Below are 16,308 nucleotides of genomic sequence, written 5' to 3'. Positions count from 1 at the left end.
TTTTCCCAGTTACAGGGATCCATTAAAAGAAAACTGGAAGATGATAGCTCTCCTGCCTCCAGTGGTGTGCCTGATGTCATTTTCCCAAATGACAGCAAAAGACTTTGTCTTGATGACGTAACCCTTTCCATGGGCCAAGGTACCAATCCCAATGTGGCGTGTCCAGAAATGCAAAGTTCTCCCTTCTCCACTAGTCACAGCACCTCTTCCATGGGAGTCACGGGTCATTCAGTGCTCCTCGAAAACAATCACATGAACGGCAGTGGCATCGGCTCCCCATTTTCTGTGCCGCCCAACACGGAAATAAATCAGAAGGGGTCAATAGGAGGACAGGCTAACAACATTGTCCACTATGATGAGAAAGGAAACAGCTTACAGTCTGTGGACCAAGAGTTGCAAGACCTGTTGGAAGAGCTGACAAAGATGCCCGATCCTTCTCCCAATGACCTGGATCTGGAGAAGATTCTGGGCAGCAAGGCCGAAGAGCCACTTGGGCTGAGTCATTCTCAACCAAGCATAAGTACCACTCCAAAGTCCTCCCCGCAGACTTCCCACTTGGAGAACCATGTTGCTAACAAAGACTTTTCTCCAGGCTGCAACCCAACCAGTGGAGGATCTCCTCAGATGCGACCGTCATCTGCTGGAGCTAACTTCCAAGTTCCTCCCTCAAACAAACCCGCTGCATCGCCCATCTCTACAGCGGCTCAGAGCAAGAACCAGCCGCCACCCATGCTTCCAGTACCCTTACCCAACATACCTGGCTCCAACTGGCACGCTCAGCAGCTAAAGCAGCTGGCAGCTAGCAAGCAGGTGTCTACTACTAAGCAACAAGTACAGGCTCCCAGCTGGCCAACTATGTCTCCTCCTGGTCTCTCTCCCCCTTATAGGGCAGGATCATCCCCACACCATCAGCCTTTCAGTCCTCAAAACGTTATGGTGTCTGGTATGCCTGCTAATAACTTACCAGGAAACAACATTCAGAGTCCTCAAAACACCCTGCTTTCAAGCATGACTTCCAGCAGCACCCCATCCAACGGCCCCTCTCCTCCTTACGGGTCTGAGAAGCTTTCCAGTCCGGCTCTGAACCAGCAGCCCTTCAGCCCGCAGAGCTCCATGCTGCCTGCCCTGACGGCAGCCAGCTTGCCAGCCAGCAATATCAAAAGTCCACAGAACAACTTGGTTGCCAGCATGGCTTCCACGAATACTGGACCCTCTCCACCGTACAGGCCAGAGAAGCTGTCGAGCCCAGCTCTGCATCAGCAGCCGTTCAGTCCTCAAGGTACATTAATCTCTAATATCACTCCCACCAACAACCCCACAAGTATGCAGAACTCGCTTTTTAAATCAATGACTACAAACCAGTCCAAAAATATGAACATAATTATGCAACAGCCATCCAGTAGCTTACAGCCAGGTCTAGTGAATGAGAGCCCTGTTAGCCAAGACCAGTTTTCTTTCAATAACACCAAGCCACTGTCTCACTTTGCCTCAGAGTCAGCCACTCAAAAGATGTCACCTCTGACAGCAGGACAAGGGCAGCAGTCGCTCATTCACTATCTCCAGCAGCAGCAGCAGCAGCAGCAGTCTCCAGCCGCCCAGCAGTCCCAGCAGGCTAACAATAGCCAGTTTCTCCAGCAGCAGTTTCGACAGCTGATGCAGCAGCCGCATCGGATGCAGAGACACATGCAGCCTGCCACGCTGCCATCTCAAAACAGACAGGTAAGAGCGCTTCTGCTGTTTTCTAGGTCCTACATGCAGACGTTGAGTCATGCATTTTCTTATTTTTGCTTTCCTTTGTGTTTCAAATGTGACATCACTGAACTTCTGGGATGTGCACAGTGTTTGCATCAGCAAGGCAATAACAACATCATAGAGTTATAAAAAGTAACTTCTTTTATTTGTTCGGTTGAAATGTAATTCCACCATCCATTGTCACTTCCAGCCCAGCCGAGAACTTTGTCCTGCTAGGCAAAACACATTTCACACCACTGAAATAAGTTATTTTTAAATGTATAGGTTGTGTTCTTACTTAGCTTATATTGTTAACTGTGGAGGTGCTCCCACAGTTTGTTTCCTGTCTTCTTTTTTTGTGGGAGTCTTTTTTTTTTCTGATGCCTTTGACCAAATTAATCTCCGCGTTATGTTTCTTAGGCTAGAAAAGATAAGGTGGGGTGAGAAGTGAAGTTAAAATATGACTGCTTCATGGACAGCAGGTCAAACAGTACAGCTCCTGAATAGCAAAGAGGCAGACTTGAAATACCTGTTACCAGCATTCGCCAGAAGCAATGCCCTGCTTTGGATGAGGGCCATTCCCCACCCTTTGTTGATCTTCGATACCAACTGAGCTGGTAAACATGAAAATGCAGCTGGCAGGAATGAGAGCAGCCACGGTTTCCCTCTAGAAACTTTCTCCCTGAGACCCAAAGAGAGGTGCGAAGCACTTTCTGCTACTACACCAGATAAGAGAGATGTACTGTGAAAGTTTCAGAGCAAGGAAGGGCTTGGGGACTCGGTCTGAGAGCTCAGGTAGGAGCAATAAATATCTGTCTTTTTGTTATGAAGAATAGGAGGAAAGAAGTTGAACCTCGCCACCGAAGCCAGCCACTTTGTCAGGCAGAGCCAGCACTTTGGCAGCAGAACCTTTAAAGCTGCCCAGCCACATACACAGGCTCACATTGACTCCTTGTGACACATCAGAATGCTTCTCCCCCAGCAAAACAGAGGTTTATCTCCAAAACCCTGCAGCGATCTGCTCCAGAGAGCTGTGCTTAGCTGGGGAATGCAGTCCAGGCCCTGGGTTTCTTTGCTCTTCTACCTGCCAAGTGTCCAGTTCTTACAGAGGTGGACTTCCTCAGTGTGGGTGGCTTGGTGTAACCTTTTCCTATGACAGCAATGAGAAATAAGGGGATGGTTGCTAAATGTCAGCCTCTTAGTGGTAAATTAATGAGGTGCGTTTCCACTGTGCTGCTGTGGGATTGACCCAAAGTTGTGCACACTCGGTGCTCCCCTGCTTTGAGGCAACAGCCGAAAACAGACAGGTGGGAAGAGCTGGTGGCTTGCTGAAATTGCTTTTCCAAACATGTAGCATGTAATGATACAGAATACGTCGTTCACTTCAAAGAGTTATCAGTGTGAGGCCCCTAATTCAACAAAAGCCTGAAGCCGGTATGTTGCTTTAGGCATGTGAGGACCCAAATTGCACACAACACAGAGAGCCTTTCGGGCTTAGGATCCAAGAGCGTGGACATACAACTGAAAGTGAGAGAGTTGCTGCAGCTCCATGAGTTACTGCCGATCAGATGTTTTACTCTGGAGGCAGTGTGGGTGAAGAATACATTCACGGTGTTTTACTGCACCTCAGATGATGGCTGGTAAGTTGTTAAATTGCAGTAACATGATCGCTTTTGATCGTATGTCCATAACCTTTGAGCATATATTTTTTTTTCTGGCTCCCCGCTGGGTGTGTGGAATTGCCACGTCCCTGCTGGATTCCTGAGGTTTCCTGTGCCCTAGTTTTCCCTGCTTTGCATTTTTGTCTTGCACCTCTGAACCCCTACATCATTGATTAACCAGGGAAAAAAAGGGAGAAAAAACCCTGCAGTGAATCTCTTTAACTGGCCAAAATCGCCCCTCTTCAACAACTTTCCCACTGCTCTGCTTGGGCTGCGTTTTTAGCTGGTTCTTAGTGTCAGAGAGTTACTATAATTTGGCAACTATCAGTAATGATCAAGGACAGTTAAGACAATGATTACAGGTGATGAGCATCTTACATTTTCAGACGAGTTAGGTAAGTTCATGGTGCCTCCCTCATTTTACAAGTAAGACTTATTACATTAATTACAGACCAGATGACAGTGCTTCAGTTTTACAGTCTGCTGAGCTGCCTGAGAAGGATGGTGGATGTTCAGGAGCAGAACATTTTGCTAGGTTTTGATAATTTACTGTGAATCTCATAGGAGAAAGTGGAACTTGAGTGCTGAATTAAAAGCAAATGACAAAAAATGATTTTTGTTGAGTGAAAGAATGACAGAAAACGGAAAACTATTTGAGGTATGAAACCTTAAAATTCTGGGATACTTGCTGTTTGTTTGAACGTAGCACGTAGATCTGTTATTTGTCTGCAATGGATCTCTTATCTACATTGAAACGTAGTGGAATTTGGGACCCAGCCTGCTGTGTAACAGTTTTAGTTCACTCTAACGAAGTAGCTTCAGTGACTGCGGTTTTGATTTCCAGCAGTGTGTCTGAGCAGAATTTGAGCTTTTCAGAACCACAGTGCCAACCCTCTCCTAAGGCTAGTGATGAATAGGACTCCTCAAACATAGAGCAATTGTTTCATTAAAAGGCAAGAAGCTAAAGACTCAGAAGACGAGAGAGAACTTCTCCATCTTCAAAAATCAGTAACTGCCTGGTGGAAAATTGCCTTTTTTAGCCTCATTCACAGAAATATGCTGAAAGAAAAATAGCAGCGTTCCCTGGAATGTTGTTTAGTGTTTAAAAGTCATCTCCTTACTCGGTGTGTGTGTGTGTTTGTAAATGTGACTAAAATTTATAAAACGAAGGCATAGTGCTCCCTTCTTTTGAGCGAGAGGTGCAGCTTTGTGCAGAAGAAGAATGTGGATGGTGGCCAGTTGGAGGGAGAACAATAAACCATGAAATTTGATCCTTGTAGCAGGCAGAGCAACATGGGGAAGAGAGCAGCGGCTGTGACATAGACCCAGAGTGAGCTTTTTGCTGTTGTTTTAATGCGTATTAAAGCAAAGACTCCACGTTGCACGAGCTGGGTTCCTCCCGGTGCCTCCCAGCCGCACGCTTTTTGTACTTAATGTTACGTCTCTTCAGTGTAATCAGTCCGCATCCCCCAGCCCATCTCGCCTGGACAACTGGTAAATCTGATAACGTCTAATCTTTTCACATCTGAAGCACTATGTCTTTATTGTTGAGCATTGACAGATATTGATTTAGGCACTGACAGCTTGCATTGTGTGATATTGCAAAGCCTGGTGGTGCTCGCAGTGCTCCCGTGGATATGTGCAGGTTTTCATTTTACTCATGTAGTACTGATGCTTGCTGAGTGAAATTACACTCAAAGGTCTGGGCTCATAAATCCCCGATATAAAGACAGTATTAAATGCCAGAGAGCCAAGGAGTCTCCTAAACTATCGCACGCTGCTTTCTGGGCTTCAGCTCAGCCACTTGGCTTTCTGTGGGCTGCTTCTGGGTGCGTGGAAGGCTGCATCTGCCCAGGCAGGTTGAGTAGTTGGGCATCTCCCTGATTTTCATGTCTAAATGCAGTTTGTACTTGCAGGTCGTCCCTTTTGGCATGTCAGAAATACTGGGCCCAATTCTGCCTTCAGCCGTGCTGCTACCACACCACTTTCAGAAGAGCTCTTTTATTTCTGCCAGTGTAAAAACAGAGACGGGTCCTTGTGAATGGAAAGGAGGGTTCTCCTGGTGCTAGGAAGGGGAGCTGCTGATCTTTGCATTTTACACAGGCTGGAATAAAAGAAACCTTTTGGGGGACCGCTAGTTTTCCAAGCCCGAGTCTGCCCAAGTTAAAGTTTCAGGGCGCTGGGGAGGAGGGCAGCATTGCCCACTGCTCCGTAACGTGCTTAAAAGCAAACACAATTTAAAAGCTTGTTTTGTTGAGGGGCCATGGATAATAAATAGCCATTGTTTGGGTGTGACACGCTGTGCATTTCTGAGCTGCACTTGCTCTGTAGGAACCAAATGTGCTATTCTTAGAGCTCGCCGCATTCCTGCTGACATCCAGATAGCTGTATACTGGGCTGTCACTGAAGGGTATGCTTGTTTCAGCTCCATTGCCAGAAATGATGGAAGAAGAAAAATTATAGCAGAAGAAGCAGAGAGAAATAATATCATTTGCAATAAAAATGAATATATTTTACTATATGTGGACTGCATGAGATAGTGAAGAACATGCTGCAGATCAAAAAGCTCTGAAAAGGGCTAGATAGTATTTCTTTAACTGTGGTAAAAGCAGCAATACAGTATCTGGGTTGGCAGAGTAAATTATAGGCTGAGGAGATACACCAAAACCCCTGAGCTGGATTAAACATACTAGGAGCAATGAAAAAAAATAAACAAAAAATCTTGTTTCTGAGCATGAGCACTCTAAATATAGAAACAAAACTGCAGAAGTGCACTGTTATAAAGAGCAAACTGACCCAGAGCTTAGATGTTAAAGGTTAAATAAATATAATGGAATACAAAATACAGCTTTTATTAATATAATACTAATAGAAATGTTAATACTGCGGAGTGATTCCTGGCTGTTCTCTGCTATGTATTTATTTCTGCCCACGAAAAGTCACCACACCGTGAATGGTAGGTGGGACTGTTCTGATTCAGCAGCATTTTATGTTCATCAGCTCAGATTGGTTAAGAGTTTGGAAAAGCAGAGATCTCAGCCCCCAGCCTCTGAGTACATGCAATCATGTTGTAAATACAGGGAAAAAATCATGCTTTATTTGGGATTTCTAAGATGTCGCAAGAAGTCTTCCTAACACATAAAACAAATTGCAGTATTGTGTATTATTAAGGCTAGAAGTAACAAATTTTATCAGCTTTATCTGTTTTTCCCTCTACCCACCTCCCTGACCCTTCCCTTTTTTCTTTAAGTGTCAAACTTTTCTTTAAAGCCACTCTGAGTGAAGTTCTGCGTGGTCTTTCCTGCTCATCATCTCTTTTTTCTCCACTTTTTCCTTTTCTTTTCACTGAAGAAAAGTTTTTAAAATATTACTTTTTTTTTTTCTTTTACTAATGCTGTGGAAAAGAAAAACAGATTTGATTTCAAAGGGCCATGGTAGCACAATACCAGAGCAAAGCCTTTGAGGGAGTGGAGAGCTTTTGAAGGCACAGCAACAAGCCCTTCAGCTAATTAAGTGCCTTTGACTAGGCGAATAAAGGAAGCTGGTGATGAATCTGGATTACAGAGAGCAATAAGGCTGAGCCTGGAGTTTGACCTCTCTGCAGATGTAAAAACATCTTCTTGAATGGTCATTTCTGAATTTATATTTAGCTGTGCAGTTGCAACGGGGTTGGTATTTTTTTTTCAAACCTCCTCCCTTCTTTCAAGAGAGCCGCAAAGGAGCTTGGCAGAAACGATTGCACTGCCACCTTCCCCTTCCCTGCCCTCCCCTGCAAGTAAGTAATGTTGGGTGAGTTTGGGAAAGAAAGGAGTAAACTTGTGGAAAGAAGCAGGGTGTTGGGCCTGAGCACGCCAACAGTAATCTAGTATTCTCAGAACTGCAGGAGTCAAGATAAAAAAAAGAATAAATCAGTTCAGATCTGATCTTCTTACCCTATTGCTCTTTCATGTTGTTTTTTAAATTGCATGTGTCCTCTTATATTAGACTGCAGGTATTTCAAAGCATTTCTCTGGTGTAGTTGAGTCTTTGTAGCCACGTCTTAACCTTCGCCGTTCTTTGGCGTGTGTTTTAAGACGTTTACAGGCATTGTTATTTCCAGCAGCTCAGCCTAATGCGCTCACCATTCCTTCCAGTTTAGCTATCTGTCGTGCTGAAAGCAGTTTGGACTTCACGTAGCACATCAGCCTAGGGGGAGTAATCTGCAGAGAAGTTTCTAAATAGACCCAATCCCGAGCACAGGGCTGGCAGCCCCCCACCCCTCGTGGTTCCGAAATGTGCTGGGGCTGTACAGCGCAGCGCAGCCCAGTCTTTCCCTTGTTAGCTGATAAGTTTTAATAAAATGGAGGACGTTCTGCCCGCTGTTTAGTGCTTAGGATGCAGACACCCCTGTGGGGGCGCTGGGGGCATTTCTCATCGCTCCCCGCAGGAGCAGCGAGCGGCGTGTGTACGGCCTGACCTGGCAGCGTCCGTTTTTTTGGTGGCGAAAGAAAAGAGGAAGTAGTAGTGCTTATGTGCTGTGAACACAGATGGAAACATGACTTATCCTGGAGAAATTTAGGACAAGTCACCAAATTTCAGCCGGACAGGCTGCTTTTAAAGAGCTTTCTGGTTGCTGTATCCCGTGCGTCCCGTCCTCGCGGTGCTGTGCAGCGGTGCGATGAGCAGAGCAGCGTGCCATTGCGCACAGTTTCTGCATCAACTCTTAAAAAAAAATGCTTTTGTGGTTTTGAGCTTTAAGCAACAGACAGTTGTTTCCTTTTGCTCTGCAGTGGGGGTAGGAGAGAACCTCTTCTCTCGCATGTATAGGGAAAGTGGTGCTACCGTGCTGAAGTGTCTGATTCATCTGATGTGAAACCGTGTTCTGACACCCGGTTGTACCAAAACCACCCTGATCCCGCCAGCCATGCTGGACAGCTTCTCCCTGGTTTTCTGGTTGACTTGGTAGCCACATTCCCTGGTTGCTTCTGGGCTAAACATTGGCTGAATCAGGCCCCAGCTACAGATTTTCTTGCTTTCCTTTTTTTTCAAGTAACCCATTTTTCTTTTTTTTTATTACCACAGAGAAAAAAAAATCCATATGCAGAAATCTTTAATTTATAAGCAGTTGAGAAAAGAGTTTGAACGTGTATTTTTTTTTCAACTGTGCCCTTAGGTGCAATGAAGTTATCCTAGAAATCGCAGTGTGAAAGGGGAAAGACTCAGGGACCTTCTCACTGTGACTGACGGCTTCATAACGAATGCACCTCCTTTCTGTGTCCCAGTCTTAAAAATACCCAACCCTGAGCACTGTTCATGTAGTTGAGACCCTCTGCTTGCATCCTCATTTAAAAGTCAGGGCACCCCTAATTCTGACACTGACAAGGTGTGCTCATAGCACGGCCAGCTGATGAGCAGCAATGAGGTTTCCCTGACCTTACTGCACCCCCAACTCTTGCTTCATCTGTGCTGTAAATTCCCATCAACAGCAGAACATCTTAATGCCAAGTTTTGCCACGTTTTTGGAAGATCTGTTTGTTCACTGGCTAGGTACTTTCTGTCTTACTAAACCATGGCTTGGGGGACTCACTTCAAGATAAAAGCAGCCTGGCTTTCAGAAAACGTGCTCACCTCCCCCAGACCATGCCCTTCTGACTCTCTCAAATTCGATGCCCAAATCAACAGTTATTTTTAATAATTTCTGCCAGGATATTGTGATTGCGTGGGTTGTGCCCTTGTCTTGTGGGGTTGTTTCCACCCAGTACGGCCGTGCAGCAGCCCAAAATTGCATCTGCCCTTCGCAAGGCAGAAATACTTAGAGAAGCAAAGGCTACTCAAATGATTAGAATAAAAAGCAGGCAGAGAAATGAAACAGTCCTTCAGCTGGCGATAAATCGTGTACGGCTGTTCGGCAGGGTGGGGTGACACGAGCTGCCCACTTTGTCCTTCGGGTCTGTCCCTGTGTCATTTCTGCCTCCCTGCAGTCGAGGCTGCACACGAATAAAAGTACAAACATGTTTTGTTTCAGATGCAATACCTAGAAATAACTTTCCTGGTAAAGTGAACTCAGTCTCTTTTTCTTTTTCTCTGGGCATTTTGGAGAAATTTCAGTGTGTGGGTGGGGGAAAACAAAGCAGTGGCTGTAAACAGGAACTGATATTGTCTCCGCGTCTGAATGGGGAGAGAAACTGAACTGGCTTCGTTGGTTCCCTCGTACATCTGCGAGTCTGGAAACACTGGGATGATTCACAGTTTGCTGATTAATATAGGAGCGAGCAAAATGGTGTGAATTAACGGCCATTACAGATCTGCTCTGTATGGCAAATATCCCCCTGGAACAAATGATGTCTCACGAAGATTGCTTAGAGGAAGAGGTAATGGGTCTTAAATACAAATTAGAAGCAGTCCCATCAAAGCTGTTAACATTAAGGTTTGAAAGCCAAACACTATTACGAGCTGTCTTCAAAAACTCTGGCCATTTAGGAAGCATATCAGTCTGCCGTGTTGGCTTTGCAATATTTCTGTCTCGAGCACTTTGGACTATTTCAAGCAGCCTGCACTAATAATTGATAGAAATTCACAATCAGAACGAAGCAGCTCTTCTTAGGGCTTTGAAGGCTAATCACTCTATTACATGTACATTTTTAGGTTAAATTTTTTATAGCATATCTAAAGGCAAAAATTATCATATCAGTATGTAATTCTTAGAAGCTCTGCTGACTGCTAACAAAAAGTAATCCTGTATTACAATTTAACCCTTTGCATATGGAGATGTTAAAAGACCAAGATAGGAATGCATTGCTGTAACATGAATAGTGTTCTCTGTATGACATAATGCTTTAACAGTTTTCATTGCAATAGTGAAAATGAGATACCTTAAATCAGAGTCAGACAGATGCAGATTTGAACGCGGGTTATGGACAAGCTGTGCCGAGCTATTTTTCCCCCTTACAGAATTGTTAAGGGACCCACACAAGGAGGGGGAGCCCTGTAACAGAGACAGAGCAGTACGTATAATATCCCAGACTGCCACCTTACTTCAACGGCTTGATCTTGTAAAGATTCAAGCGCACACACCTAAATTTACACAGCGGGAGGTCATCCCAGGACGGCTGCAGGATTATTTCTGAGAGCAGAGTGAATCATGTATGCACGTCTTTGTGTGCTCAAGACCAGAGGTGGAGGAAAAGGATGCAGCAAAGGGCAAACGTAATCATTGGCAATGGCATATTAGTTCTGCCACAAAAAAAAGAAAAAAAGAAAAAAGAGAGAGCTGGAAGCTTTGGTGTTCCTACCTTAGTTCACATCTATGTTTGAATGATTTTTGGCTGTGTTGTTGTTTTTTCTGGGGCTAGTACCAGCATTTTGTAAATGTCCCAAACTTTGAAGAAGTTCATATTTTAATCAGTCCACTGATTGCTTGCAGTTCTCTGGACTTTGCTTTTTTAGTCACAGGGAGCAGAAGCACAACTTGCCCCTTGCAGGAGGACAAGTGCCCCCTTCTGTCAGGCACAGCGTAACAAAAGCAAGCAAGGGGAAAAAAATCTCACCAAAGACCTTTTTCCCCTCTTTTTCTTTGGTGATTGCGGGCTGCTATGTGAATGTGTTTCTTCCCTTTGCAGGAAGATGAGGACATGCTATCCTGGGATAACAGTAGTACACATCCCTGTCATAAACAAATCAATTTCTCCCAGTACTTAAAGACTCAGGGCTTTTGGAAGCTTCTCTTTGCCTAATGAATGTGTTTAATATTTCCTGTGCTCTCTGGCATTATTAAGTATAAACTGTTACTCTGCTGGATTGAAGTGCAGTTTACAAGGCACTTGTATTTGGATAGTCTGTTTTCTTTTACCCTTGCTTCAAAGGGCGTGTTTAAGCAATTAATGAATTATGGGTTTTATTATTATCATTTATTTCAGACAGCCCCCTTTTTCTCCTTCCTTTCGGCTCACTTTCTGCAGTGGTACTTCAGTTTTCTGTGCGGAAGCGTGGTGCTTGCAGAGGAGATGCAGAGCAGGGATGAGCTACTTTTTTCTCTTTTCCCTCTCCTCCCGAGAGGCATCCTGTGACTTCCTCTATTAGTCCATTAATCGCTGCAGCTCCAAATTCAGGCTGATCAAAGGAGCAGAACGAGGTTGAAAAGTGCAGATTCTGGCAATTGACTTGACTGTTTAGATTCCCCGCTGAGCTCATTTAGAGCTGGAATTAAGCTATTCCTGCTGTATTTTTTCGTCCTTGGCTGGGCGAGAGCGCTGCGCCGAGCGCCGCACCGGGGGAGCGCTGCGGGCAGAGCGGCAGCACGAGGGCATCTTCCAGCATCCACCGAGCCGCGGCTCCCCGCGCCGGGGGAAGGCTGGGCGACCTCCTGGTAGCTCGATAAGAAAGTCTCTGCTCAGATTTCGGTTGCTGTTCAACTGCAGAAAAAGCGGAGAGCCTGTTAAGTGAAGGTGCCCGGAGTAAATATCGATGATGGTGTGGTTTTTTTTGATGGAAGCGTCAGGTTTCTGTCTCGTATGGCTCTCTTTCCCGGGTTAGTACGTGTGGTGTGAGTGGGAAGGAATGAATTAAAAAATATGTAGGGGGGAATTTTGTAAACAACGAGAAGTTTCTTGTAAAAGTTCTCTTTACGATGCAATGACTCACTTAAGGAATACAGTTGTTTTTAAAGCCTATTTCTACGTGCAGCTAGAAACCTGTGCTGTTTGCTGTCATTAATAGTCTTGTTGGTTCTTGTTTGCTTAAAGCAAAAATGCAGACTGCCCATACCCGTGTTGTTCTCGGCAGATTAACATCTGCTTGTGCAATCCGTACGCATCTCAAATTCCTCTGGATGTAGGTGGGAGTTACGGCTTCTCCAGGAACACGCTGGTGGACTCCTGAGGTCGCTCGCTGCGATCCCGCAGTTCCCAAAAGTGGGCTAATATTTCTCAAACAGAGATGGACTCATTTGATGTGTAGGTTCTTATCTCATTAAAGTGAGTTATTGTCACTGAAATGTGAATGGCATTCTATTATCAGAAAATGTTATGCATTTAATGGTTTAAGAGTACTTAAGGTCAGCAAGAACAGAGAAATGCTGATAACATCACCATAGCCTGTGTGATGGTCCTGAAATGTAAGTAAATCTTCCTTTAGCTGAAAAAAAAAATATTGGTAGATGTATTGGTGTTTTCCCATAGTTCCAGACTTTGTCTAAAATCCCCAACATTTATTTATGTTCTATTTTTCATCTGTTAAAAGAAAACCTGACAATTTAATCAGATCTTTTTATTATTAAGAAATAATATTGGCAATGAGGGTGAAATGGACAATCTTAGAGTCCAAAAGCTCAGAGTCTGAGCTTTTTCCTATCTCTCTCTCTATTTTTTTTTTAAATTAAAAAGAACTGTAACCTTCATCAGAGATCCTGTGTAGGATAAGATTAAAAAGGGACTCCTGGCTTGGTTGTGCTCCTCCATTCGAGGTTGAAGCCATAGGTAGGTAGCACCGCTGTGCTTGAGCTTACAGAGGTGCTGTTTGAGTTTCCTCAGATTTCATACTCTATAAAGAATTTTTTAGTATGATGAGCTAAAATCTTGCTCTCTCTGTGATTCTTTTTTTTTTTCTGCTTATGGTAATGAACAATATTGAGGCTTTTCATAAGATGAAATGCTGCCTAAGTGCATTTAAAATACACATTTTTGCCTATTTCCCTCTTGATTAAACTAGAGGGAGGGTACCTAACTGCTGTCTAGATTACTGCCAACCTTAACCACAAGTAGGTTGAATTGTGCTCTGGTCTCTTAACAGAGCCCATTTTCTTCTTCTGACTGGGCACCAAAAGGTTTTTAGTGCTACACTAACCCCTTCCAGACAAAACAGTTTTGCCAGTTTCTGAAGAAATACCCAGACAAGTACCACCTTAGACACGCTGGAAGGAATCCTGCACTGTAGATTATAAATCGAAACAGTGGGCCAGAATAAGGAATTAAAGTAATCCCTTAAATTAGGAGCTTGAAAACAAGATGACCTTCTGCATACGCCCCGTGCGAGTTTCTAACCCAGCTGTGGCCTCTGCCCCCCGTCATCGCCGTCCCTGCGTACCTTTGCCGTGCAGAGCGCAGTGCCCAGGCGTCCATCTGGGCAGCTGGAGCACATGCTTGCAAATATCCCAGGCTATAAATGCGATGTATTTTTAACAGTAGTTCATGATTGGAATGACAGGAAGGAAACGAGCAGAAAACATCCTATTCTATCTGTGTATAAAATCTTGCTCGTGCAAGATAGAGTTACCGCAATAATGATCGGCCGCTAATTGATTCATTGTGCTGTGAGACAACTGCTGAGCGGAGGAGCCGGCAGGGTCATTTTCGTGCTCAAACTCCACTCGGGTTGTTTGCTGAGGAAGGGCAGGAGAGGGTTATAAAGCTGCCGCCACTACATTCAGCGCCTGTTTTCTCAGAAGAGAAGAGACACCGCCAGCCAAGATCTCTTTCCTTTGGAAATTGTGGCTGGGAAGGGCCCCTTTGGCTTGTGAGACAAAGTGGGCAGTCAGACAGCCCCTTTCCTGAATCCCAGGCAGGCACCAGACGGCTGAAGGAAGAGAGGCACCAGGCTGAATTAGATTGACGGGCTGCATTGGACAGGACGGCAGAGTCAGCCGTAATTGGTTTGCAGCTGTTCATTTTTTCCCCTTCTCCCTCCCCTGTCCTCCCTCCTTCTATCTGACCCCTGCAGCAACCGCAGCTCCGGCCCTGAGGGAACCTCGCCAAGCTGGGAGAAGTATCAGAGCTTGCTGGGCTCGTCTGTGTCAGCCTTTCTGCCCTTCCCTGCACGCCCACAGCAAACGGGGAGAGAAAGGAAAGTATTAAGGAAAAAGGACTCTGCAGCTTAACCCAGACATGTGTTGCTTGCTTCTGGCTCAGTTCCGACGTGTGTTTCTGAACACCGCCTTCCCCTGCTGTGGCTGGTGGCTGGGGTATCTCAGTTTTAGGGCAGCCAGTGGGGAGGGGAAGGAAAGAAATCTGGGGAGAGGGACAGCTTCAGCCAAGGCAGAGCAGTGACCTCTCCACAGCCCTGCCCGGGCAGTCAGAAGCCAAAGGCTGGCAGCGAATTAAATGTGGCCTTCAAGTCGCACCTTGGGCCACGTGCAGCAAAGCTGGGAGGAGTTCCCAGCTCCCCAGCGCTGTTTAATTTCTGCGCTGTCCTGACCTTTAAGGTGCCAGGGGGATGAGGCCGCAATTCCTGGGGCCTTTCAGAGGGGCAGCCGGCTGCTATCCGGGCCGTGGCACCTCGCAGGCTTCTTCGCGCGTTTGCTGAGCGGATGAACCCGGCGAGGCGCTGAGCGAGTCCCCCTGCTATGCAGGGCTCCGGGCAGCAGGATTTACGAGACATCTGAGATTTCCTCTTCGGAGCTGTGATATCCGCTTGCGTCCATCTCCCGGACTGGTGGCTGGCAGCGGGTTTGATTTGGTGGTGTCCTCACCTGTAAAAGATCCGGCACCAAAGTGTGCCTGAGCTGGCAAACCCCAGCAAGGCTTTCCTGCACCTCGGGGAGCTTGCAGGGTCTCAGGCGCTCAGACATGCGTGTGCTCAGACCGTTCTTGGAGATTTGCATCTATCTCATAATCCCAAACTGTCTGAAGCTCATGTTTGTGCAGGAAGCAGAGTTTTTCCTTAATTGCTTTCGCTCCCAGATTTAAAACATTAAAAACGCATCCCCGTGCCTCGGCAGGGAGACGCCCGTCAGCTTCCAGCTCACCTGCTCTGCGGAGCGGGGCTTTGCTTGCCTGCTGCTCAGCCAGCCTTTCTGGGTCTGGTCACCTCCAGCAGCAATGTCAAGCTAACCCAATTTTGCAGCTGGTATCAAGCGCCAGAGGCGAGCTGTGTAGATGTCTCTTTAATTCCTGCACTTGCAGAATTTAGTGTATATTTTTCTCCAGTTCCACTGACTCACAGAGTCCTTGGGGGTGGAGGCAGGGGGAGAACAAGAAGGCTATAACCCGGCTCTAATTTACTCATCTGGTAAAGCCAGTTGTCAATGAGCCTTTCCCCTCTCTGTCCACAAAGATACTCCCTCTCAGGACTCTGTTTGGCCTCCCAGTTATAATTATGGCATCGGCAGCTTTGCTCTTGACTGTCCTGGCAGGCCAGCTGCCTCTCCTCTGCTGGGCTGGCCCCGCGCGAGGCAGCTCGACGCGCTGCGCGCAGCCCCACACCGGTCAGGAGCACAGCCCCTCGTGGCACGCTGATCTCTTTACGCGAGACACATTTGCTGCTTATGTTTGCGTAGCCTTAATGGTATAAACCAGCAGTTGAGGTGGGGAACGGTGCAGGATTTTGGCACGTTTCTTTTATGGCACAAAACCCTAATGGGCATCGCCGCTCAGAGTCGCGAACAGGATGGAGGGCGCCGTTCTGGACAGGGAGAGCAGCTACCAGATGCTTCGGTGGTCAGAGGGATTTGTGTCTGTACCAAATGGATTTAGAAATAAGGTGCAGTAGCTTGTAAGTGACTTTTTTTTTTAATCTGTTCAACATGCAGCCTACAATAGCTCTGCCAGCTAGATTTGAATTAAAACCGGCTCCACAGCCTACAAAGGCTCCTGAGCCTCGTCGCTGGGACCGGAAATCCATTGTGGCGTCCTGATTAGTGCTGGTGAAATCGGAAACCTCTCTCCGTGCCGATAAGGATCTCGCGAATGAAAATATAACCTGTTAATCCTGAATTTTAACAAGGATGCTTATGCAACTCCCGGCCAAATCCAGGATGTGCCCTATCCGTGTGCCCCTTTGCCAGAGAGGAGTTGCTGATGGGGAAAGAAAGGTGGGATCGCGCCCCTGCGACACCTCCTCCAGAAGCACCCCTGCTTTGTGCCAGGTCTCAGGGGCTGGAGGAAGAGGGGTGCAGGGCTGGGGTGAGAGCAGCCCCACGTTCATGTGCTGGGACCGACCCCTTTGG

General features: G+C 46.2%; 1 protein-coding gene across 3 annotated transcripts in view; it reads left to right on the top strand.

Annotated features, from left to right (window-relative positions):
* MAMLD1 (mastermind like domain containing 1) overlaps positions 1–16,308 on the top strand; it is a 78,636-nt gene that overhangs the window by 45,023 nt on the left and 17,305 nt on the right. For 2 of the 3 annotated variants that reach the window (XM_083797159.1, XM_083797160.1), the window contains exon 2: positions 10–1,719. In XM_083797159.1, coding sequence (XP_083653285.1) covers positions 10–1,719 — 1,710 coding nt within the window. The remainder of the gene's footprint in view (positions 1–9; positions 1,720–16,308) is intronic. The other variant, XM_083797161.1, reaches the window with a different exon arrangement.

The sequence above is a fragment of the Anser anser genome, assembly GCF_964211835.1.
Source record: "Anser anser genome assembly, chromosome: 13".
NCBI classification, from domain to species: Eukaryota; Metazoa; Chordata; class Aves; order Anseriformes; family Anatidae; genus Anser; species Anser anser.
This window is presented reverse-complemented; position numbering and strand designations above follow the sequence as displayed.